Below are 24,934 nucleotides of genomic sequence, written 5' to 3' on the forward strand. Positions count from 1 at the left end.
TCCAGGGAGCAGGAGGCGTGGGGGTGGGTGGGGGGCTCGCAGGTTCCTGGTGGGATGGGGAACACTAGAGCTTCCTGGGGCGTTTCCCCATGGATGGCCTCCAGTGTTGTTGGGTGCTTGCATCTGAAAGAGTTTTAGAAGCATCCTGATTCTTCTGGGGCTCAAGACAGGCTTGGTTCTGGAGCCTCTGGAGGCAGGTACATCTCTGAGGAATCGTATGAGGATGACTTGACGCTGTCCCCACTGGACAGGCCTCTGGTAGTGGGGGGAGCCCAGAAGCCAAGCTGTGTGTGAGGGCGGAGGCCCCAGTAGAGGCTGGTTCACAAGAGCAAAGCTGGGGCGCATCCACCAGAAGGTCAAGGCTTAGGACCCCACGGCTGCGTTCCCAGCGACCCGGTGAAGTCTCCCTCTCCCCCTCCGACTCTCAGTCCCTCTGTCCCTGTCTCTCTCTCACCCTCCTCTCTCTGCAAAGACTAAATTATGAAAGAAACACTAGATTTTTTATTGAAGAACATTCTATTTTAACTTGACCAAATTCTGTGCAGAAGTGCTGGACGCCATTTCCATTTTTCCAGGGCAGGGAATCCCCGGCAAGGAGTAAACAGGCCGCCGCTGTGAGGGCGGCTCAGACAGGCGGGTGGTGTAGACACCTCCGGCGTCTCTCAGGACAAGGACCCAGACTCAGGCCACGTGCAGACCCAGGCGGTGCCCAGCCCGTGGGTCAGCATCACTCGGCCTGAAACAGCTGAAGCTTGCCGTCCAAGGTGGCTGTGACGAGCTACGATGGAAATAAAACACACGTGGCTTCCATCCCCTTCTACTACATGAGAAACCTGTAGGAGAATCAACTTATGGGGGACATTTTCCTTATTGATATTTTATAGACCACAGAGCAAAAGCGTCTATGTGTACAGCACGTTCTGTGCTTACACTTGATTAATCCAAACTGCATTCTGGGGCCATTCTAACATTTGTGAGAGCTGTGGTCAGAATCAGTCCGCCTACACTACCCAGAGGGGACAGGGCGTCCTGCTCAATGGCCCATGGTCCCAACCAACCACAGAGCTCAGGGACCAGAGGCATCTGGTGGGCGGCCCATGGAGGGGACCAGAACACCATGGGCCGGTGCCCCAGCCCTCAGCCACGCCTGCCTGGCAGGGGCGGGAGGCTGGGTCAGGACCCAGAGCCGGGTGCCTGGCTGCCCCCTCAACCCCGCTCCTCCCTGGGGCTGTTTCCAGGGGCAAATTCAGTCAGCCTTCTGCCCCAGGCCTGTGAGCTCCAGCTGCCCATAGACTGGGGTGGGGGTGGGGGGTGACAACGCAGCGGAGGCTCAACCCAAGGTCAGGGCACGCTGGGCTCCGCTGAGGCCCCCCGTCTGGCCGCCGGGGTGCTCTCCCTGTGCTCCCGTGCCCTTCCGGCCCTCGTGCGCCTGGAGGCTCTCTTCCTCCTAGGAGGCCACCCCCACGGGGGCGGACCCCACAAATTCAGCCACAGCGCGGGCAGGGCTCCACCACATGAACCTGGGGAGGGGGGAGCAGGGCACAGGGGTGGTCCCCCAAAGCCTGCTTTCCGCCGGCTTTCCGCTTTCCTTCTCCATCTCCTGACTCCACGTCCACCCAGCCTGAGCTGGTGCGGCAAGGAGTGCTGTGCTCTGACCGAACCCCGGCCCATGCCCACAAGGTCAGAACCGAGAGGAACTTGAACCAGACCGTGCTTCACCAAGGCCCTGAGCTTCACCAAGAGCTCCGCCGGGGGCTGGAGCCCCGGTCTCACCGGGACAGTGGCGCGCCCGTTACCAGGCGATTCCAGCAACAGGTAAATGTGGGGTCAAACACACGAGCCGGGGGCCCTGCGGAGCCTGAGCGGAGTCCCTGCCAGGAACTGCTGCTGGCCGAGAACCCATCCCCGCTCCACGTGGTGCCCTGAGTCCAGGCCATGAGGCTGCACCGAGGCCCCGGCCCCTCCTTAGCTCCCGGCCCCCTCCCGAGCTCACAGCTCCCATCCCAAGGTCATGGCCCCCCTCCCTCGGTCACTGCCCCCTCCCGAGTTCACAACCCCCTCCCGAGCTCACAGCCTCCGTTCTGAGGTCAAGGCCCTGCTCCTGAGGCCTGGCTGGCTTCGGTGTTCTCATCACACCAGTACAGGCTCATCCCAGACTCCCAGCTGTCTCTTTTCCCCAAAGAAAGTGGATTTTGTTATTTTAAACAATACAATGCAGGGCTTCCCTGGTGGTCCAGGGGCTAAGCCTGCACTCTCAATAGGAGGCCCCAGGCTCGATCCCTGTTCAGGAAACTAGATCCTACATGCTGCAACCAAAGATCTCCAGCATCACAAGTAAGACCAGCGCAGCCTAAATAAATACATATTCTAAAAATGACGCGGGGATGGGACTGCTTTCATCAACCTGATTAGAGAAGAAATGAGTGAAGTGCTTTCCATGAAAAGGCTAGGGAAGCACTATCGGTCCATGGCTTGAAAACTGTCAGTTGAAGCAGATTTCCAAGGCAGCGGCCAGAGCAACCTGAACGGGTGGGTGCTTCGGAACCTGCTGGGTGGGTATTCCTTTTGCCAAGTGCCTTGACAGAGAACTGTTTTAACGCTAGTGACCTCCGCCTCGTCCAGCCAACTCCCATATGCATCGTGTATAGGCCTGCGGCTCTGGCATTTCTAGGTCCCCTGCGGTGGTCTTGAATCTGCACTGATATTCTGTATTTAATACGTTGCTGTATCTAAGGCCACCTTAGATTTCACAGTGTAACTTCAAATCCAATGAAGGCATACTTGTCCTGCTGTGACGCCGTCTGCCTGTCAAGCGACATGAAATCTGGATCAGCCTCGGAGCCTTCTCTTCACTCATATACAAGCTGAGCACCTCACCGTGGCGGCCTCTCTCCTGCAGACCCGCTGGGCTGGGCTGGTCCTGACCACACCCCCTGCAACCAGGCTACCTGCGCCTCAGCTCCGGCCTCACGTGTCCACCCTCCTTCCGGTCCCTCTTCCTGCGTCAGCACGTTACGCCCTTCAGTGTTACGGTCAAGAATTTGAACAACTCCACCAGCCGTCTCAAGGTCAAGTTGACTTTGATCTTGGCTGCAGTGTTCCTTGTGTTTACAGCCGTGTGACAAATACAATGTCCAGTGTGGTGGGGCAGATGGGCCTTCAGAGTTCCCACAGTCACATGGGGTGCGGAAACTGCACAAAAGCCCTGATGCCGCAGCCCTGGGACCACACGTGCTTTGGAGATGGGGCTGTGACCCAGCCCCAGGAGTCCTGGGCAGACTGGAGCCAAGAATCAAAGGGCGGCCCAGCGACAGGGTCTTGAGGCCCTCCTTACGAATGCCCCGTCTCAGCCAGACTTAAAGCACTAAACACTGAATGGTGTGTGTGAGCTACAAAAATTGAATTCTCATGGTCTGGCGGCTGGAAGACCAAGGCCTGGTGATCGTAATAAACTGAACTGATGCTGACAGTCAGATGTGGGCCTGAAGATGTGACCTGTTCTAGAGGGACAACTTAGCTCTTACTTCAAATAAAAAGCTAAAAATTTCACACTGGGGCAGAATTGCTTTCATTCACAAGTCCAAAAATAAATTTATACTCATGGGCATGTGTCAAATTTATTTTAAAATTTCTCTTGAATTGGATTAAATCAGAGATGATGGGAAACCATACGTATCTGGGATAAAAAAAAAACCTCAATGCAAAACACAGCTACAAGTCTCACACCAACAACACCTCAGAACATTAACAACCCTTTCTTAGAGCTTATCTTGAAACCATATAAGTATTCTCAGACACAGCAGCACTGCTAGTCCCAGACTCTTGAGCCACTAAGAAAAGCGAAAAGCAACAAAATCTATGGGCAAATGTATGAGATCTTAATCACATGAATGTTGTTCAAATTTGGCAGGAATTAACCTCTGAGTGTCTTTTTCCAGTAGTCATGGTAAGAGATGGACCATAAAGAAGGCTGAGCACTGAAAAATTGATGCTTTCAAACTGTGGTGCTGCAGAAGACTCAAGAGTCCCTTGGACTGCAATAAACGAGTCCATCCTAAAGGAAATCAACTCTGAATATTCACTGGAAGGACTGATGCTGAAGTTGAAGCTCCAATACTTTGGCCACCTGATGCGAAGACCTGACTCATCTGAGAAGACCCTGATGCTGGGCAAGACTGCAGGCAGAAAGAGGACGGGAAGACAGAGGATGAGAGGGCTGGACGGCATCACTGACTCAGTGGACATGGGTTTCAGCAAACTCTGAGAGATAGTGACGGACAGGGAAGCCTGGTGGGCTGCAGGACAGGACTGAGTGACTGAACAACCTTTGAATGCCAGGTCTTCCTTGCACGTGGAACATACACTGCATGAACCCTGGCACCTGCACCAGTCCCTCTGGAGCAGGTGCCATCAGGGGCCGAAGAGAAAAGAGGTGGCAGGGTGGGTGCAGGGTCTCGTGGACAGCAGAACTGCAGGAGGACAGCACCTGTCTCAACTCCAGAGGACGCCATGACATGAGCCCCTTTGGAGCCCGGTGGCAAAAATGCAACCCAGAGTCAGGGAAAGGAAAACACTCCTGATTCACCTGCAAGGAGGACTGGAAAGTGGCGGTGAGAACACAGAGGGGGACGCGAATGACTCTCTTGGTTGCCCTGACAGACACCCAGCTTGGACCAGCTCAACAGAAAGGCATTCCATCGTGTGTTATGGGATGTTTGATTTTCCCTGAAGCAGGGGTACTGATTCCACCAACGTGTGTTGCAAACCCGAGGGCAGTTAGTGTGAAGGCTGTAACAAGTCTGAGGTTTTCCCAGGGTGCACGAATGTATATGGTCGAGCAGGCAAGAAAATAAGGGCAAAAATGAAAAAAAGACAGATAGTCAGGATGGTAAGTTCAGGAGGCACACTCTGTCAGCCTCTGGAAATCTCTGGCTTCTGTTTTTAAAAGGTGAGGGATTGGGGCTTTAACGGTCATATGGACGCAGAAGGCAAGGGCTTGGGATCTCAGGAAGGGAGCTGGGACCGAGGACGCTGAGTGTTTAAAGCTGAGTGAACTGTGCACCAGAAAGACCATCCACATGCCCATGGAGACAAGGCTACCTTAGCTTCAGGTAAGGAAACCGCCTCCCAGATCCATAACCACAGGATTGCTCTTGCAGTTTTGGCTTATGCCACCTGACACAGGATGTCCAAGCGAAGACGCTTACAAAAAAAATGTGGTCTTGGCTGGGAAGACCCAGAGCACTTCTCAGGGCAAACAAAGACCCTCTTCAACCATCCCTTCAACTAAAGTCATGCAAGACCCTCAAGGATAAACTCTGATCATGGTAATCTTTGAAGATTTCCTGTCAAGGGGAGTTGGTGGACACAATAACCATCAGAAATGGAGTACAAAAACTTTAGACAATAGAGTCATATCATACACAGTCTCTAAATCAATACGTTTAAAGTGACTGGAAACCTAATAAGGGTATAAGGCACTGTTGTAAAGAATGGAAAGACTGAAAAGAACCAAAGTGAAACTAGAAGTAAAAGTAGTTACTGATGAGTTAGAGCTGGTGAGATCAGTTCAGTTCAGTTGCTCAGTCGTGTCCGACTCTCTGCGACCCCATGAATCACAGCAGGCCAGGCCTCCCTGTCCATCACCAACTCCCAGAGTTCACTCAAACTCATGTCCACAGAGTCGGTGATGCCATCCAGCCATCTCATTTTCGGTCGTCCCCTTCTCCTCCCACCCCCAACCTTTCCCAGCATCAGAGTCTTTTCCAGTGAGTCAACTCGTCGCATGAGGTGGCCAAAGTATTGCAGTTTCAGCTTTAGCATCAGTCCCTCCAGGACTGATCTCCTTTAGAAGGGACTGGTTGGATCTCCTTGCAGTCCAAGGGACTCTCAGGAGTCTTCTCCAGCATCACAGTTCAAAAGCCTCAATTCTTCGGCGCTCAGCTTTCTTTAAGGTCCAGCTCTCACTCCGTACAGTAAGCGTGGGGTGAGACAAAATCAAGAACACCAAAGCACAGTGGCTGTGCGATGCAGCCAGAATCAAGCTTCACGTTCTCAGATGTCACTCGTTTTCAGGTTTGAAGTATTGCTGTCAGCTGCTGGTCACTAATTCTGTCATGGTGTTCATCACTGAAAATAACTTTAACTTGGATGAAAATAAATTCATTAAAATTTTGTCTACTGTTGTATACTTTCCAGGTTTTGTTTTAGAAGTCTTTCCCAAGCATAAGTCACAATGCCCTTTTCCTATAATTTATTGTACTTACTTATAGTTTTACCTTTCAAATTTAAATAGTTAAGTCATTAGATGTATGCATGTTTAAATAGAAAGAGCTTAATTTTTCTCAAAATAGCCAGTTTTTCCTTAAACATTGTATCAAATAATCTATCTTTTCTCCACAGTTCTGTGGTGTCATATTCAATATAAGTTCCCAAATATCTCTGAAATTTCTTATATATTCCTCTGGCTTTATTTCAGTTATTGAAACAATAACACATTGTTTTCATTTTATGGTTTTGAAGTATTTCTCATTATCTAATAGGGAAAATATGAAGTTGACAGCCTTTTGTGTATCTTTTTTTCCCAGTATATGTGTTTTGGAATAAGCTCATTGAGTGGTACTGGAATTTCGATTGAGACTGCAATAAATTGATAAAGTAGTGAAGAATTGGCAACCATATAATCTTAGACTGCAACTTAAATTATGGAAGGATATAAAATGCTATTTAGATCTTCTATGCAGTTTGTTAGCATTTCTAAATTTTTTCCGTGATCATTTTTTTTTGTGATTAAGCTCATAGATATTTTCAAGTGTTATCTGCTATAAAAAAAGAAATCTTATTTGTAAGTTTTATTAGTTATTATTGGTGAATTGACCGATGTTACCAGTTATTACATTTAATAACCATGAAAAATCATATTAGTTCTAACAGCTTAATGATTCTACTAGTTTCTTCAGTTAAGTGAATGAAATCATCTGCAAATATAAGACTTTTGTCTTTCTTCTTTCAAGCCCTTTCCCTCTCGTTTATTTGCCTTTCCTTGTTTATAAGCCAAGGTCTCCAGCATTATGTTAAAGGTTGCTGGAGTACCTGCTCGTCGTGTGCTTCATCATCATGAGAACGCCTGCAAAATCTGTCTCATATTTGTTTTTAGTATTTGCTCTGAGTTTTACCACATAACCTATACCAGTCTTCCATTGCTAGAGTTCCTTTTAATCTTAAACAGTAGTGGATATAAATGTTCTTTCTGCATCTACCGAGACAATACAAAATACTTTCTCTTATTCAAGTAGTGAATTAAGACCTTAGACCTTCTAATGTGGAACCAATCTTGCATTTGGGGATAAATCTTAACTTAATCAAGATGTATTTTTAAGTTCACAGTGGAATTCAGTGGGCCATATTTTATTAAGGATTCACATAGATTTATTCGTAACTGAAATGGGTCCATAATCACTTTTTGGTTTATATTCAGCTGGGACTAAAATGATAAATACCCTCCTCTCACTGTGAAACAAGTGGAGCTCTTGTACACTGGGAAAGCCAGACTGCACGGTCATGCGGAAAATGGCTTGGCAGGTTTTATAAAGTAAAACATACATTTAATACATGACCCAGAAGTCTCAGATATAAGTATGGATCCATCCTAGAGGAAATCAGTCCTGGGTGTTCACTGGAAGGACTGATGCTGAAGCTGATGCTCCAGTACTGTGGCCATGTGATGCGAAGAGCTGACTCACTGGAAAAGACTCTGAGGCTGGGAGGGATTGGGGGTAGGAGGAGACTGGGACGACAGAGAGTGAGATGGCTGGATGGCATCACCGACTCGATGGACATGAGTCTGAGTGAACTCCGGGAGTTGGTGATGGACAGGGAGGCCTGGTGTGCTGTGATTCATGGGGTCGCGGAGAGTCGGACACGATTGAGCGACTGAACTGAACTGGAGAAAAATAAAAACATATGCTGGCCCAGAGAGCTGTTCATGAATGTTTCTGTAGCTATATTCATAACAGACTAAAATTCAGACAAGCAAAGTATCCACAACTGGTGCCTGCATATACAGAGTGTGATGACCTTACAGTGGACCCTGGCAGCTGCAGCAGTATGAGGAAGCCTCAGACAGCGCCAGGCTCAGTAGCAGAACCCACACACTAAACACACACTGCACCACTCAGCTCATCTGACTTCCTGAAGAGACACGTGGGAAAGAAGTCAGTGGCCAGGATGGGAAGGGGGCGCTGACTGCAAAGGGGCTCTGGAGACCCTGAGTGAGAGGAAAGTTATCCAACACCGCGTGGTGGGATTTGGGGCGTGAGAGACCCTCTAGGTATTTTAATGCCTGAAATGTTAAAAAAGACACATCACACCCTATGTGCACACAGGGGAGCAATCCTGCAAATGATCACTAACAGCCAGCTGTGAAAACAGTAGGGCTGAAGGGCGCAGGCCTGTGCTCTAGTTCCCAAGAGCAGACTTGTGCTCACCCTCGGTGCACGCGTAACTGTAACTGTTTCTCACCACGCAGGCCGCTGAAACGCTGAACTTTCCACTCACTACTTTCCCTGTAACCATGACCATCACACAGCCTCCGTGTGCCTCGATATCCCCTGAGGAGACACGCTTTTCAACGGCTCCTTTTTGTCACTGTTCCCACAAACTCTGAGACTCGTTTCTTCGTTCACTGAGAACCATCTTCCACGTTTGTGACAAGTGGGGCAAATCACAGTGCCCTGCCGACAGTTTATTGTGTAAACAGATATGAAAATAGCGGCTTTCGCCGAGACTCACGTTTCTCTAGAAGCTTCATACTCTCCCTGTTCCCACACGAAGCGCATGGCACGTGGAGGCAGGAGCCGGCAGAGCTCGGGTCTGGGTGCAGGCTGGGCCCGGCGGTAGGGCGTGACCCTGGCGCTGTGCCCTCCTAGTGAGGCTGCACAAGCTCGCCTGCCTCGGCATTCCCATCCAGGCAACAGGGTTGTGCATGCGAAGTTGCTCAGATGAGCCCAACTCTGTGCAACCCTACGCACTGCGGTCCACTAGGCTCCTCTGTCCATGGGGTGCTCCAGGCAGGAACACTGGAGTGGATTGCTGCGCCCTGCGCCAGCGGATCTTCCCGACCCAGGGATCGAACCCACGTCTCTCAGGTCTCCTGCATTGGCAGGTGGGTTCTTTACCACAAGTGCCACCTGGGAAGCCCAACAGGGACCAGGTTACAGAATCCTGTCCGCCCTGACTGTTCTACTCATCACTGGGGATGAGAACAGCTTCCACATCAGAGATGCTGCGAACTAGGTATGGCAAATTCTCTTGCTTTAAAATGGAAGTATTACCTCCTCTGGGAGACAACCAGGACTGTCTCCTACACTTTGGTACGAATGTGAGAGGTGCCGTGGTGTGTACTGAGCTCCACGTGAAAACTGAAGGGAAGCATTTCAGAGAGAGGGGCGCCAGCCTGCAAGCAGCAGGCGAGGCCTGGTCGGACGTACACACTCAGTCCTCTGCTGACCCGTCAGAAGTCGGACGGGCCCTTCCAGCCTTCAGCTGCCATAAGAGCTCCAATTACAGGGCCGACTCGCTTGTTGGGGGGGTGAACCCTGTGAGTGAGGTCCTCGGTTGACCTCGGTTGACTGGAACTAGGAGAAAGTGATTAACGAGAATAACCAAATGCAAGGCATAACCATCATGCCGATAAAACGTTCCCAACGTTCTTGTTTCCTGCACGGATCCAGCCTAGATACTGCCTCTTTATGGTCTGCCTGTGTGGTTACCTACAACCAACCTTTCACTGGATCTTTCCTAAACATAAGTAAATCCTCAAACTCAGAGCATCCTTGAAAAAAGAGAAGAAGAAAATTCATCGCAATTATTCTGAGCAATGAGCATGAGTAAATCTCTATTTTGATCATGTTTCATAGGTTGGAGTTTTAAGGACAATTAATGAAAAACACCACAAAGGAAGCATGCTTAGTCTAATTTGCTTAAAACTCTTAGATATGAAAATGGTTCTGACAGCTGAACCCTTTCACTTCCAGAGACCCAAGGTCTGAGCTCCTCAGAAAACCTGTCTCCACCTCCCAGCTGGAAGTGAGGGGCCCACAGGAACGCCGAAGGGGAGGCCCGCCATCCACGCCCTGTGAGCAGGCCGGGGGTGGGAGCGTGTGGCTCATCAGTACCACACCTGACGGCACAGACGCCAGGGGAGAAGCCCCAGCTCGTCGCTGGCGTGAGGGGAGGAAGGCACATCACAGTTCAATCGCGGGCCCTGGGTTCCTGCCTAATTGAAGCCCGGGTGTGTCCGTGCCAGCATGAATCAGCTGCCTGGCCCTCCGGCACGGCCGCTGTCTGTCTGTGGCTGAAGGGAGCCAGAAGGTACTTGCTCACGTGCTTTGGGAGACCTTGTGGAAGACGAGAGCACAGGTGTGAAATCTCCACAAAGAGCTCAGTGTTCAGCCCCGTCCATCAAAAGAAGAAGCTCAGAAAAGACAACAGACCTTCAAATGTTCTCTGAAGCAGAGTTTCAAAATTACAGTCAGTGATGTGCTGTCCAATTTCTCCAAATACGACAGCTTACAAGGAGAAAGGAGCAGTACGTGGATGGTCTGCTCACAGTCGACTGAATGGCCTCTCCTTAGGGGCAGTGTCATGTCGGCTTTGACCTTTTCTAATCCATTATTAGAACCCCCTCATCCTATGAGACTTCTGGACTTTCTCGGGTAGCCAGAACAGAACCAAAAGGAGACCTCTCCAACTCTCGTCCCCTTTTTTAACCTCGTACAAAACCTTAGAGGCTAATGTAGAATAAAATGGATGAAGCAACCTAAATGTCCCTGGGCAGAGGAATGTGGCACATATATCCAACGGAGTAGTGCTCGGCCATAATAAAGCATGAAGTGACACCATCAGCAGCAACATGAATGGACCTAGAGTGCCCCCTTCACACCAAGGGAAGTAAGCCAAGCAGACAAAGACAAGCATCACAGAGTATTACTTAGACATGCACTCTAACAGGTGCCAACTGACATCGGTGAGACTTCCCTCGTAGCTCAGACAGGAAGAATCTGCCTGCAGTGCAGGAGACCTGGGTTCGATCCCTGGGTTGGGCAGACCCCCTGGAGAATGGAATGGCAACCCACTCCAGTATTCTTGCCTGGAGAATCCCATGGACAGAGGAGTCTGGCGGGCTGCAGTCCAGGGGTTTGCAAGAGTTGGACACGACTGAGTGACGGAACTGCCACCACCATTTGTGCCACGAGACACACACAGATGCAGAGGCGCTGACAGCAGCTGCTTCCATGCCGGCCCTTACCTCCCCCGCCCCTGCCTTCTGCAGGAAGCACTCTAGCAAACTGACCTGGCTTCGGAGCTTCAGTTCAGTTCAGTTCAGTTCAGTCGCTCAGTCGTGTCCGACTCTCGCGACCCCATGAATCACAGCACGCCAGGCCTCCCTGTCCACCACCAACCCCCGGAGTTCACTCAAACTCATGTCCACAGAGTCGGTGACGCCATCCAGCCATCTCATTCTCCGCCGTCCCCTTCTCCTCCCGCCCCCAACCTTTCCGGAGCTTAGGGAACATCAGTATCCTGACACTGTAAACTCCCGTGCAGAAGACCCTTTTATGTCCATACTAGTTTTTGCATTTCCCTGAGTCAAACCCTCCACAAATTCCCTGTCTCTGCTTCTGTTCATACATCATCCTTCAGTTGGGCCACAGGATTTGGGAGGTGAAGGAACCCTTAAAAACACAAACTAGATTTTCCTCCAAGTCCCGACACTGACAGGAGGCATCTCCACCCGCTCTGAAGTCGCAGAGCTGGCCAGGGAAGGGGTCCCCGCCTCACGGCCCCGCAGCTCCCCCAGGCCTCCTCAGGCGCTGCTGTGAACCCCGCGACCCTAACCGGCTGGGAGGCTGTAGCCCCAGCCAGAACCTTCAGCAGCGTCTCCACACAGGAGCTGTGCCTTCACAGAAGCAGTAAGTGCAAGGGTTTAGTTTGGATTAAAGGCCTCACACTGGCTCACTTTTGAAAGTGTTGGCTTCAGGCCCTCTCCACAGAGAGGAGCTCGAGAGGGCACCGACGACCCTGGCTGCCACCCGGATGGCCACCCCTGTGTGTCACAGGTTTCAGGAAAGCAGTTCAGGATCATCGCCCTCCGCAGTGAGTGACCAGCCTCTCTTGCAGGCATGGCACCCTGGTCAGATCGCGGCCGCCGCAGCCGCCGTCCTGACCATCCAGGCCTCACGCAGGGCCCCTGGCTCAGGTCACACTCCTGGTCGAGGAGCCGGGGGTTCCCAGGGTGGGTCTGGGTGGTGGTTTCTGAAATCTCTGCTGGCGGCCCGCGGTGAGCCAGGGCCCAGCTCTCCGAAGGCTTGCATGCTGTCATCTCCTTAATTCTCCAGCGCCTCTAATCCAGGATAAACATTCCCATGTCTTTCCAGTTTGCCGAGGCCCACATGTGGGAATGTTTTGTGGGTGTCCCCTGGCTTCTCCCGGTGAACATTCCCGTAACTCGGCCCCAGCCCCGCGCACCGGGGAGGGCTCTGGCCCCGGGGAGCTCTGTGGACAGGTCTGCCTGGGGTGGCCTCGCCCAGACAGCGCGGTGCTGAAGCGGTGGCCCAGGGACAAGCGCGTCCTGGACCGGCCCCTCGGTGGCCTTTCAGACCAGCCTGGGGCAGGGTCTGCGAGCGTGGGGCAGGCCACGGCACAGTCGGCGGTGGGACATCCCCAGCCCAGGTGTCCCGGGGAGGACAGGACTCCAGCGGTCCTGCCCTCCCACCCGAAGGGTCCCAGCATGGTTATTAGACAGAGTCTGACCCGGAAGCCGGGGGCTCCGGCGGGTCAGTGACAGCCTCCCCGTGATGGGCCAGGGACCCGCCACTTTCCACCCAGGGAGGTCCCCAGGGAGGGGGACTATTAACAGGTGGGTTTGGCTCCAAGACACTTAGGGTCTGCAGGGCGAGGCTGAGGGGAATGGACTCTGCTGCTCCGGGTCGGCGTGCAGGTGAGGGTGTGGGGGACCTGATTGACTGGGGGGTCCTGGGTGTAGACAGGATCACGGGTCTGGGTGCCGAGGCCCCGGGTGTTGGGGGTCCTGGGTGTAGACCGGATCACGGGTCTGGGTGCCGAGGCCCCGGGTGTTGGGGGTCCTGGGTGTAGACAGGATCACGGGTCTGGGTGCCGAGGCCCCGGGTGTTGGGGGTCCTGGGTGTAGACAGGATCACGGGTCTGGGTGCCGAGGCCCCGGGTGTTGGGGGTCCTGGGTGTAGACAGGATCACGGGTCTGGGTGCCGAGGCCCCAGGTGTTGGGGGTCCTGGGTGTAGACAGGATCACGGGTCTGGGTGCCGAGGCCCCAGGTGTTGGAGGTCCTGAGTGTAGACAGGATTAAGGGTCTGGGTGCCGAGGCCCCTGATGTTGGGGGTTCTGGGTGTGGGGGTCTGGGGGTGTGGGTGGTGGAGGCTGCTCTGACTCTCAGGACGCAGGGTTCAGGGTGCAACCTGCTTGGAAGGAAAGGGTCCAGAAGTCTCCGGAGCTGCAGTCCACCGGCGCGGGTGTGAGCCGGCTGCTCGGCAGCTCATGCAGACCCTACCCGCGCGCCAGCCCTACATCCCACACCTGCCCACATGGCCGCGCTGCACCCCAGCCTCCCGTGCAGACACACAGACTTGCTGCAGTGACTAGAAGCCCCTGCAGTGCCGCCTTATCTGGTGTCTCCAGAGAAGCAGAACTTTCATGGGCCGGAAATCTCCAGAAAGAGGAGCATGATGGCCTTGACCCGCCTAAACTTCACCCATGTCAATGACACGGTCCAAGTTCAGAAGTGGAACTTCCAAGTGGATGACCAACTTTATGGGCTGCTTCAAACTATCCCTACATCACTGGCCACACACACACACAGAATGTACTGCTGCGAAAAATACTGGACTGAGATAATTACTCACATATTTTAACAAGTAGAGAATCTTCTGTCACAGAACCCAAGAATTCTGTTTTTGTTTTGAAAGAGAAAAAACTTACTGAACCAGAGTCACTGGTAGGAGGCCCTGTTCCCCAGTCGTGCACGCGGGTCCCAGCAAGCATGGAAAGAGGAGACTGCAAAGCCAAACACAGGGCCACAGCGGTGGGGAGAGGGCAAAGGAAAGGCCGACCACGCTTCCCAACCAGACACACACCCGTCCACGAAAAGGACAGACACGGCCAGACTGAGCCCTAGGCAGAGCGCGGAAGAGCGGCCGGAGGATAAATGCATTCCAGATCAATTTGAAATAAATAAATAATGACAATTTAAAATATGTACACTTATAATCCACAAAGAGGTGGAATGGACAACAGCAAAAGGAAAAGCAAGAAGTCATTTTACAAACTGCAATGAAATATCAGAAGGCAAATATGCAGAAGGACATATTGCAAATTTAAAAATACTAGGAAAAAATGCAGAACACTGCCTGCTGAGACAAAACACATTTGAAAGAAGTTCTTTAGAATATAATATTAAAGAGCCATCAAAAATTCAGCTCAGAGAGACCAACTGATTTAAAAATATAAAAGATCAGTTAAGAGACATGGATGATACTCTAAGAGTTTCAAAAATATATGTTGATGTATGGCAGAAATCAACACTATGGTGTAAAGCAATTCTCCTTCAATTAAAAATAAATTAAAGAAATATGTCTGAGAGAATCCAGAACAAACAATAAAGGCAATTTCAGAGAAACAATATTTAAGAGGTTCAGTTCAGTTCAGTCACTCAGTCGTGTCCGACCCTTTGTGACCCCATGAATCACAGCACGCCAGGCCTCCCTGTCCATCACCAACTCCCGGAGTTCACTCAAACTCATGTCCACAGAGTCAGTGATGCCATCCAGCCATCTCATTGTCCCCTTCTCCTCCCGCCCCCAATCTTTCCCAGCATCAGAGTCTTTTCCAGTGAGTCAACTCGTCGCATGAGGTGGCCAAAGTATTGGAGTTTCAGCTTTAGCATCAGTCCTTCCAATGAACACCCAGGACTGATCTCCTTTAGAATGGACTGGTTGGATCTCCTTGCAGTCCAAGGGACTCTCAAGAGTCTTCTCCAACACCACAGTTCAAAAGCATCAATTCTTCGGCGCTCAGGTTTATTCACAGTCCAACTCTCACATCCATACGAAAGGATGGCGAATTCCTTATCAGCAGCATTAGGTATCAGGAAGAAATAATATTTTCAAAGTGCTAATAATAAAATTAATATGTTAATACTATATCAATCTAAAAATGTATACCAAGCTAACCTGTCATTTAAGAGTGATGGAAAAAATGAAGACATTTTCAGATATACAAAGACCAAGAGATATTATCACTTTCAATACCTCAGTGAGAAAAATGATATGAGGAAAAGCAGTCTTTCGGCAAGAGAAGGTAACCCAGCGGAAGAGACGGGGCACAGCAGCAGAAAGTGATCAGACTCCAGACACTGACGCGGCTCTTCGCACCACGGCAGCCGCTTGGAGCCTTTTTTCTTGTCCATGCAGAGACAGACACAGGGAGTAACCCAGACTTTTTCATTAAACTGAATAACCGAGCGTAGAAATTACAGCGTTGGGGCAACAGTTAAAATAGAACCACATTCTTCAGACTCCAGCCAACACTGAGGAAAATGTTTAAAAATCAAACTTGCAGAGGCAGAAAGGGAAACGAAGCAAAATCCAACACGAAAAACAACAAAATTCACTTGTAAACATTTTCTATCAGTAGTCCAAAATATCATGAATGTAAATTCTCCAGTTAAAAGGCAGCAACTGTGAACTTGAAATTCAGCTACAGAGACTGAAAGTAAACAGATGAGAAAACGATGCCACGTACGTATCAATGAGCATGAAGTCTGTTTAGTGCTGCTGATGTAAAAGGAAGTTAATTTAACTCCAAAAACAAAAGTAGGGAATAAAATTGAATGAAAAATAACAACACAAAGCAAAATCCTTGGGAGGATCACAGGCTTTACACACAAACTGCATCAGACCCCTAACGCAGAAGCTGGAAGGGCTACAAGGAGGCACTGATGCAGCAGATTTTAACTCAACCCCATTATACACCCACAGATCAAAGGCAAGTATATATAAGTTTTAGAAGATCTGAAAAGAAGCATCAAATTTGATCCAAAAGATCTGGCATAGTAGATATTAAGCAGAATCCTGTACATATAATTCACGCATATTTCTTCCAGAAACAAATGGACATCCTATGATAACTGATTGGGAAACAGGTTACTGTGCCAGGGGCTAGGCCAGTATCATACAAATCATAACCTTTGGAAATGATTCATCAGAAATCACATTTGGAAATGTTAAAAAAATGCATTCCTACATAATTCATTGACTACAAAGGAATTTGTTATAGAAATCTTTTTAAATAATTAAAAATTAAATAAAAGAAGTACTTCATGCCAAAACTGAAACAAAACTGATGTTTGAGAGAAATCTGTAGCTTTAAATGCAAATGTTAAGAGAGAAAAAAGTCTGAAATAAGTAAGAGAATGATCCAATACCATAAGCAATAAGCTTAGAAAAATACAAAGGAAGGATACTAAACACAGAAGGAAAGGAAAAACGACAAGAGCAAAAACTAAAGAATAAGTTAAGAAATCCGAGGGAGACCAAAGGCTGCTCCGCTGAAATGACTCATGGCCCAGTGCCGTTCCCTGCAGCAGCCGCACCTCGGGCACAGCAAGGAGAGAGGCAGACATCGCTGAGACAGCAGCAAACACCCGAGGTCAGCTCAGAAAGATTCGTCCCTCTGTCTCACGGGAGCTCTGTGAACTCTCTCTCTGTGAAGTCCCGAACTCAACATACTTCCTCTCCCACCAAATCAGAGTAACCACCACCTGTCTATTCTCGATTACGTCTGTGGTATATAGCATGCGGGCTCCTATGCCTTTAAAAGGAAAGCTTGCTAACAAGTGAGGCAAAATTCCAGTTTAAATTATAACAGGTTAAAAGTTCAGATATGGAGGTACTGGCAGGAAGTATACTGACATGTAGATTTACTTTGAAATGCATCAAAAATCAGATGAGTGGATAAGAGGAAGATAGATGGATCAGTTCAGTTCAGTTCAGTCGCTCAGTCGTGTCCGACTCTTTGCGACCCCATGAATCACAGCACGCCAGGCCTCCCTGTCCATCACCAACTCCCGGAGTTCACTCAAACTCATGTCCATCGAGTCAGTGATGCCATCCAGCCATCTCATTCTCTGTCGTCCCCGTCTCCTCCTGCCCCCAATCCCTCCCAGCATCAGAGTCTTTTCCAGTGAGTCAACTCGTCGCATGAGATGGCCAAAGTACTGGAGTTTCAGCTTTAGCATCAGTCCTTTTAATGAACACCCAGGACTGATCTCCTTTAGAATGGACTGGTTGGATCTCCTTGCAGTCCAAGAGACTCTCAAGAGTCTTCTCCAACACCACAGTTCAAAAGCATCAATTCTTTGGCAATCAGCTTTCTTCACAGTCCAACTCTCAAATCCATACATGACCACGGGAAAAACCATAGCCTTGACTAGACAGACCTTTGTTGGCAAAGTAATGTCTCTGCTTTTTAATATGCTATCTAGGTTGGTCATAACTTTCCTTCCAAGGAGTAAGCGTCTTTTAATTTCATGGCTGCAATCAGCATCCGCAGTTATGTGATAAAGCAAATGTGGTAAAATGTCAATCATAGAATCTAAATAGTGGGAATTCAACTGCTTCCTGCAAACGCTCTCAACTTGATTATATTAGAATAGGTTCATAATAATGCTGGACAGCATAGCAGCCTCTGTCTTCGATGAAGGTATCTGGTTACCCACTCTTAACATCCTCTCCAAGCTTTGATGAAAATCAATGATTTTAGGCTCAGGGTTTCCATAAAAGAAATGAAAACTTTATCTTCTACTTTCTGTGTAACTTGCCACAGATCCTCAGATGAGGTCTGTCAACGCAGACAGTATTACTTGGCTGCCATTCATCACAATAGAGCCACATGGGGTTCCATGTGACAATGACCAGTCTACAGTTGAGCAGACTGGCCCTTGGCAACAAACAGTGATCATATAAAAGTGTATCAACATTAACTTTGTGAGCCAAGTTACTGTGGGGTCTTCTTCAGGTCCTGACAAGCTCTGGTCAGTTAAAAACCACGTGCTAATAGTCAGAATCTAGTGCCATTCATGGGGTCTCTCTGGAGGGAGGAGGAAGTTAACGTTCAGTGCCTTCCCGGTGAACGCGCGGCCACCTGGATGAAACCACCAACCTGCACACTGGAGCAGCAGCAGTGAGAGCCTACCCCACAGATGGGCTCACACACCGGCCCCCCGCAGGACGGGGGCAGCTGACCCCCTGTTCAGTTCAGTTCACTTCCTCTTTGTGACCCCATGGACCGCAGCACGCCAGGCTTCCCTGTCCATTACCAATGCCCTGGAGCTTGTTCAAACTCATGTCCATCCATTCAAAGAAGACAGCCAACCATCTCATCCCCTTCTCCTCCCGCCTTCAATCTTTCCCTGCATTAGGTACTTAGATGGGTTGGCTTTCACATCATGCTGCCAAAGTATTGAAGCTCCAGCATCAATCAATGTTCAGGACTGATCTCCTTTAGGATGGACTGGTTGGATGCAGTCCAAGGGACTCTCCAGAGTCTTCTCCAGCACCACAGTTCAAAAGCATCAATTCTTTGGTTCTCAGCCTTCTTTATGATCCAACTCTCACATCCATACATGACTACTGGAAGAACGATAGCCTTGACTAGACGGACCTTGGTTGGCAAAGTAATGTCTCTGCTTTTTAATACACTGTCTAGGTTGGTCATAGCTTTCCTTCCAAGGAGCAAGCGTCTTTTAATCTCACACCGCACTCACCATCTGCAGTGATTTGGGGGCCCCCAGAATACTCTCTCACTGTTCCCACTGTTTCCTCATCTATCTGCCATGAAGTGATGGGACTGGATGCCACCTTAGTTTTTGAATGTTGAGTTTCAAGCCAACTTTTTCACTCTCCTTTTCACTTTCAAAAGGCTCTTTAGTTCCTCTTCACTTTCTGCCATAAGGGTGGCGTCATCTGCATATCTGAGGTTATTGTTATTTCTCCCAGCAATCTCGTTTCCAGCTTGTGCTTCATCCAACCCAGCATTTTGTATGATGTACTCTGCATAAAAGTTAAATAAGCAGGGTCATGATATACAGCCTTGAATTACTCCTTTCCCAATGCGGAACCAGTTCGTTGTTCCATGTCCGGTTCTAACCATTGCTTCTTGACCTGCATACAGATTTTTCAGGAGGCAGGTAAGGTGGTCTGGTATTCCCGTCTCTTGAAGAATTTTCACACTTTGTTGTGACCCACATAGTCAAAGGCTTTAAGATAGCCAATGAATCAGAGACAGATGGTGTTTTTGGAACTCTCTTGATTTTTCTATGATCCGACGGATGTTTGCAATTTGATCTCTGGTTCCTCTGCCTTTTCTAAATCCAGCTTGAACATCTGGAAGTTCACCATTCATGTACTGTTGAAGACTAGCTTGGAGAATTTTGAGCATTACTTTGCTAACATGAGAGATGAGTGCAATTGTGTGGCAGTTTGAGCATTCTTTGGCATTGCCTTTCTTTGGGATCGGAATGAAGACTGACCTTTTCCAGTCCTGTGGCCACTGCTGAGTTTTCCAAATTTGCTGGCATACTGAGTGCAGCACTTTCATAGCATCATCTTTCAGAATTTGAGATAGTTCAACTGGATTTCCATCACCTCCACTAGCTTTGTTCGTAGTGATGCTCTCGAAGGCCCACTTGACTTCACATTCCAGGATGTCTGGCTCTAGGTGAGTGATCACACCATCATGATTACCTGGGTCGTGAAGATCTTTTTTGTACAGTTCTTCTGTGTATTCTTGCAACCTTTTCTTAATATCTTCTGCTTCTGTTAGTTCCATACCATTTCTGTCCTTTATCGAGCCCATCTTTGCATGAAATATTCCCTTCGTATCTCTAATTTTCTTGAAGAGATCTCTAGTCTTTCCTGTTCTGTTGTTTTCCTCTATTTCTTTGCATTGATCACTGAGGAAGGCTTTCTTATCTCTCCTTGCTATTCTTTGGAACTCTGCATTCAGATGCTTATATCTTTCCTCTCCTCCTTTGCCTTTTGTTTCTCTTCTTTTCTCAGCTGTTTGTAAGGCCTCCTCAGACAGCCATTTTGCCTTTTCATATTTCTTCTTCTTGGGGATGGTCTTGATCACTGCCTCCTGTACACACCTCTATCCATAGTTTTTCAGGCTCTCTGTCTATCAAATCTGATCCTTTGAATTTATTTCTCACTTCTACTGTATAATAGTACGGGATTTGATTTAGGTCATACCTAAATGGTCTAGTGGTTTTCCCTACTTTCTTCAATTTAAGTCTGAATTTGGCAATAAGGAGTTCATGATCTGAGCCACAGTCAGCTCCCGGTCTAGTCTTTGCTGACTGTATAAAGCTTCTCCATCTTTGGCTGCAAAGAACATAATCAATCTCATTTCAGTATTGACCATCTGGTGATGTCCGTGTACAGACTTCTCTAGTATTGTTGGAAGAAGGTGTTTGCTATGACCAGTGCATTCTCTTGGCAAAACTCTGTTAGCCTTTGCCCTGCTTCATTCTGTACTCCAAGGCCAAATTTGCCTGTTACTCCAGGTATCTGACTTCCTTTTTGCATTCCAGTCCCCTAGGATGAAAAGGACATCTTTTTGGGGTGTTAATTCTAGAAGGTTTTGTAGGTCTTCATAGAACCGTTCAACTGCAGCTTCTTCAGCATTAGTGGATGGGGCATAGACTTGGATTATTGTGATACTGAATGGTTTGCCTTGGAAACGATCAGAGATCATTCTGTCATTTTTGAGATTGCACCCAAGTACTGCATTTCAGACTCTTTTGTTGACTATTAGGGCTTCATTTCTTCTAAGGGATTCTTACCCCGAGTAGTAGATGTAATGGTCATCTGAATTAAATTCACTCATTCCAGTCCATTTTAGTTCACTGATTTCTAAAATGATGTTCACTCTTGCCATCTCCTGTTTGACAACTTCCAATTTACCTTGATTCACGGGCCTAACTTCCCCGGTTCATATGCAACACTGTTCTTTACCGCGTCGGACTTCACATACATCACCAGTCACATTCACAACATGTGTTGTTTTTGCTTTGGCTCAGCCTCTTCATTCTTTCTGGAGCAATTTCTGCACTCTTCTCCAGTGGCATATTGGGCATTTAACGACCTGGGGAGTCCATCTTTCCGTATCATTTTTTTGCCTTTTCATTCTGTTCATGGGGTTCTCAAGGCAAGAATACTGAGGTGGTTTGCCACTCCCTTCTCCAGTAGACTACATTATGTCAGAACTCTCCACCATGACCCGTCCTTCTTGGGTGGCCCTACATGGCATGGCTCATAGTTTCATTGAGTTAGACAAGGCTGTGGTCCATGTGATCAGTTCAGTTCAGTTCAGTCGCTCAGTCGTGTCTGACTCTTTGCGACCCCATGAACCACAGCACGCCAGGCCTCCCTGTCCATCACCAACTCCCAGAGTTCACTCAAACTCATGTCCATCGAGTCGGTGATGCCATCCAGCCACCTCATTCTCTGTCGTCCCCGTCTCCTCCTACCCCCAATCCCTCCCAGCATCAGACTCTTTTCCAGTGAGTCAACTCGTCGCATGAGGTGGCCAAAGTATTGGAGTTAGTTTCCTATAATTGTGGTTTTCATTCCATCTTCCCTCTGATGGATAAGGAGAAGAGGTTTGTGGAAGCTTCCTGATGGAAGGGACTGCCTGTGGGGGAAACTGGGTCTTGCTCTGATGGGCGGTAAATGGTAATCCAATTTCTGATGATGGGTGCTCCTTCCCTGTAGTTTGGCCTGAAGCCAGACTATGATAGGGGTAATAAGACCTCCTTCAAAACTATGATAGGGGTCATAAGCACTCCTTACTTTAACATGCAGCACCTCCCAGGACTGTTGTATTCAGTGCCCCGACCATGCAGCAGGCTGCTGGCAACCCACCACGCCACTGGAGACTCCTGGACACCCACAGGCAAGTCTGGTTCAGTCTCCTGTGGGGTCACTGCTCCTTTCTCCTGGGTCCTGGTGTGCAGAAGGTTTTGCGTATACCCTCCAAGACTCTGCTTCCCCAGTCCTCCAGGCCAGTCCTTCCCACTGGCCTCCAAAGTCAAATTCCCTAGGGGTTGTCAGTCCCTTTGCCATATCCCCAGGTTGGGAAATCTGTTATGGGTCCTAGAATTTTCACAACAGTGCAAGAATTTATTTGGTATGATTGTTCTCCAGTTCGTGGGTCAACTGCTCGGTGGCTCTGTGGTGGGGTAATGGCGACCTCTTCCAAGAGCACTGATGCCACAAGCCACGCCTCCCAGGTCTGCTGCAGCCAGAGCCCATCCCCGCAGCAGGCCACTGCCGACCCATGCCTCCGCAGGAGACACTCGAAAGGCAGGTCTGGCTCAGTCTTCTCTGAGCCTTCCGAGCATCTCTGGTGGGTATGAGGTTTGATTCTAAATGTGATTTTGCTCACCCTACCATCTTGCTGGGATCTCTCCTTTGGCCTTGGATGTGGTGTATATATTTTTGATGGGATCCCACATTCTCATGTTGATGGCTGTTAAGACCCCCTTCTAGACGCAGGCAAACAGGACTTGGACCATCTGAGTGACTGACAGGTTGTCGGCAGAACTGAGACTCAGCTCCAAGTGGACAGCCAACGTGCCCCAGACCAGAAGCCGTGACCACTGTTCATGAGCTTGGAGGAAAGGGAGGTCTCTGACCCACCCAGAGCCACTGAATTAGAGCTGCCTCTTCCAGATTCCAGGTGCGTGAAAGATGCTGACATCTGAGAAGTGCTGGCAGACCTGGTCCCTTAACCATGCCACCAGGAATGGTGTGTGGGCAGAACCAGCTGGCAAACCTGACTCAATAGGAGTGCAGGCCTGCCCCCAGGAGTCTGGATTCAGTAGGACTGGGCGGGAGGGGGTGGGAAGCAGGAGCCTACATCCAGTAAGTTCCCTCCCATGGGAATGGCATGCCGGTCCAGGGGCCACACCCAGAGTACCACTGCTCGGCGGCACTGCCTTCCCACACGGCCTCGGGTGCCGCGCATGTGTGTCGGACACCAGTGCTACTAACAGCTTCCCAGCTGTTAGACCAACAGATGGTGCTTCCAGAAATCGACTCCATGGTGCATATTTGCACTTGTATAACACTATCCTGTTTTCAGTGGAATTGCAGTTTCTCTGCAAATGTGTGGTATTTCATCTGACCTAAAAACTGAAATGCTGCAACTTTACAAGCCGACCCTGGGGGACGTCCAAGCACTAATTTTCCATTTTAGTCAGGACTCCTTCGCATGGAGGAGACTGGCACGCGTCAGGACGGGGGGACCTCCAGGAAGGCGGCCCTCAGAGCGCACGGAATGATCCCTGTGCGCTGCCACAGCCCTCGGCCTCAAAACACTGAGCAACAGCAGATTCCACATCAGAGCGCACGGAATGATCCCTGTGCGCTGCCACAGCCCTCGGCCTCAAAACACTGAGCAACAGCAGATTCCAACCATTCACACGCTGACAGGACTTGAAGGAAGGGATCAGACGAGAAAGTCCAGTGGCCTTATTGTTGTTCAGGTGCTCAGTCGTGTCTGACTGTGACCCATGGACTGCCGCACCCCAGGCTTCCCTGACCTTCACCATCTCCTGGAGCTTGCTCAAACCCATGTCCACTGAGTCAGTGATGCCATCCAGCCATCCCATCCTCTGTCGTCCCCTTCTCCTCCTGCCCTCAGTCTTTCCCAGCATCAGGGTCTCTTCTAATGAGTCAGCTCTTCATCATGTGGCCAAAGTATTGGAGTTTCAGCATCAGTCCTTCCAATGAATATTCAGGACTGATTTCCTTTAGGATTGACTGGTTTGACCTCCTTGCAGTTCAAGGGACTCTCAAGAGGCTTCTCCAGCACCACAGTTGAAAAGCATCAGTTCTTCAGTGCTCATCCTTCTTTATGGTTCAACTCTCACATCCATACATGTCTACTGGAAAAACCATAGCTTTGACTAGATGAAACTTTGTTGGCAAACTAATATCTCTGGTTTTTAATATACTGTCTAGATTCATGGGGTTGCAAAGAGTCAGAAACGACTGAGTGACTGAACTTAACTGAACTGAGGTATGTCATAGCTTTTCTTCCAAGGAGCAAGCATCTTTTAACGTGGTCCCTATCTTAATGGAATTTTAATTTGGTGCCTATTTTAATGGAAAAGAATAAGTAACTTTTCCAAGTGTCTGAATTTACCATCTCTAACTCCTGCCTCCCCTTGTAATTGCTGAAGCCCAAAGAGGACAAAACGTTGTGCCATATGAGAGCAAGCCTGTCAAAATGAAAGAGAGATGCAGTGATTCCAAGAATTAAAAGAAGCAATCAGTTCACTTCAGTTGCTCAGTCGTGTCCGACTCTTTGCGACCCCATGAATCACAGCACACCAGGCCTCCCTGTCCATCACCAACTCCCAGAGTTTACTCAAACTCATGTCCATCGAGTTGGTGATGCCATCCAGCCATCTCATTCTCTGTCGTCCCCTTCTCCTCCCGCCCCCAATCCCTCCCAGTGAGTCAAGTGAGTCAACTCGTCACATGAGGTGGCCAAAGTATTGCAGCTTCAGCTTTAGCATCAGTTCTTCCAATGAACACCCAGGACTGATCTCCTTTAGAATGGACTGGTTGGATCTCTTTGCAGTCCAAGGGACTCTCAAGAGTCTTCTCCAACACCACAGTTCAAAAGCATCAATTCTTCGGCACTCAGTTTTCTTCACAGTCCAACTCTCACATCCATACATGACCGCTGGAAAAACCATAGCCGTGACTAGATGGACCTTGGTTGGCAAAGTAATGTCTCTGCTTTTTAATATGCTAAGTTGGTCATAAC

At 49.1% G+C, this 24,934-nt stretch overlaps 1 protein-coding gene across 1 annotated transcript in view; it reads right to left on the minus strand.

Annotated features, from left to right (window-relative positions):
- Positions 1-437: 437 nt before the first annotated feature.
- Positions 438-24,934, minus strand: part of WDR27 (WD repeat domain 27) — a 151,262-nt gene continuing 126,765 nt past the window's right edge. Inside the window, exon 25 of the mRNA XM_055433681.2 lies at positions 438-778. Coding sequence (XP_055289656.2) covers positions 728-778 — 51 coding nt within the window. The 3' untranslated portion in view covers positions 438-727. The remainder of the gene's footprint in view (positions 779-24,934) is intronic.

Source organism: Moschus berezovskii, chromosome 10, assembly GCF_049115385.1.
Source record: "Moschus berezovskii isolate FMDL1 chromosome 10, NW_MosBer_1.0, whole genome shotgun sequence".
In the NCBI taxonomy this organism is placed as follows: domain Eukaryota; kingdom Metazoa; phylum Chordata; class Mammalia; order Artiodactyla; family Moschidae; genus Moschus; species Moschus berezovskii.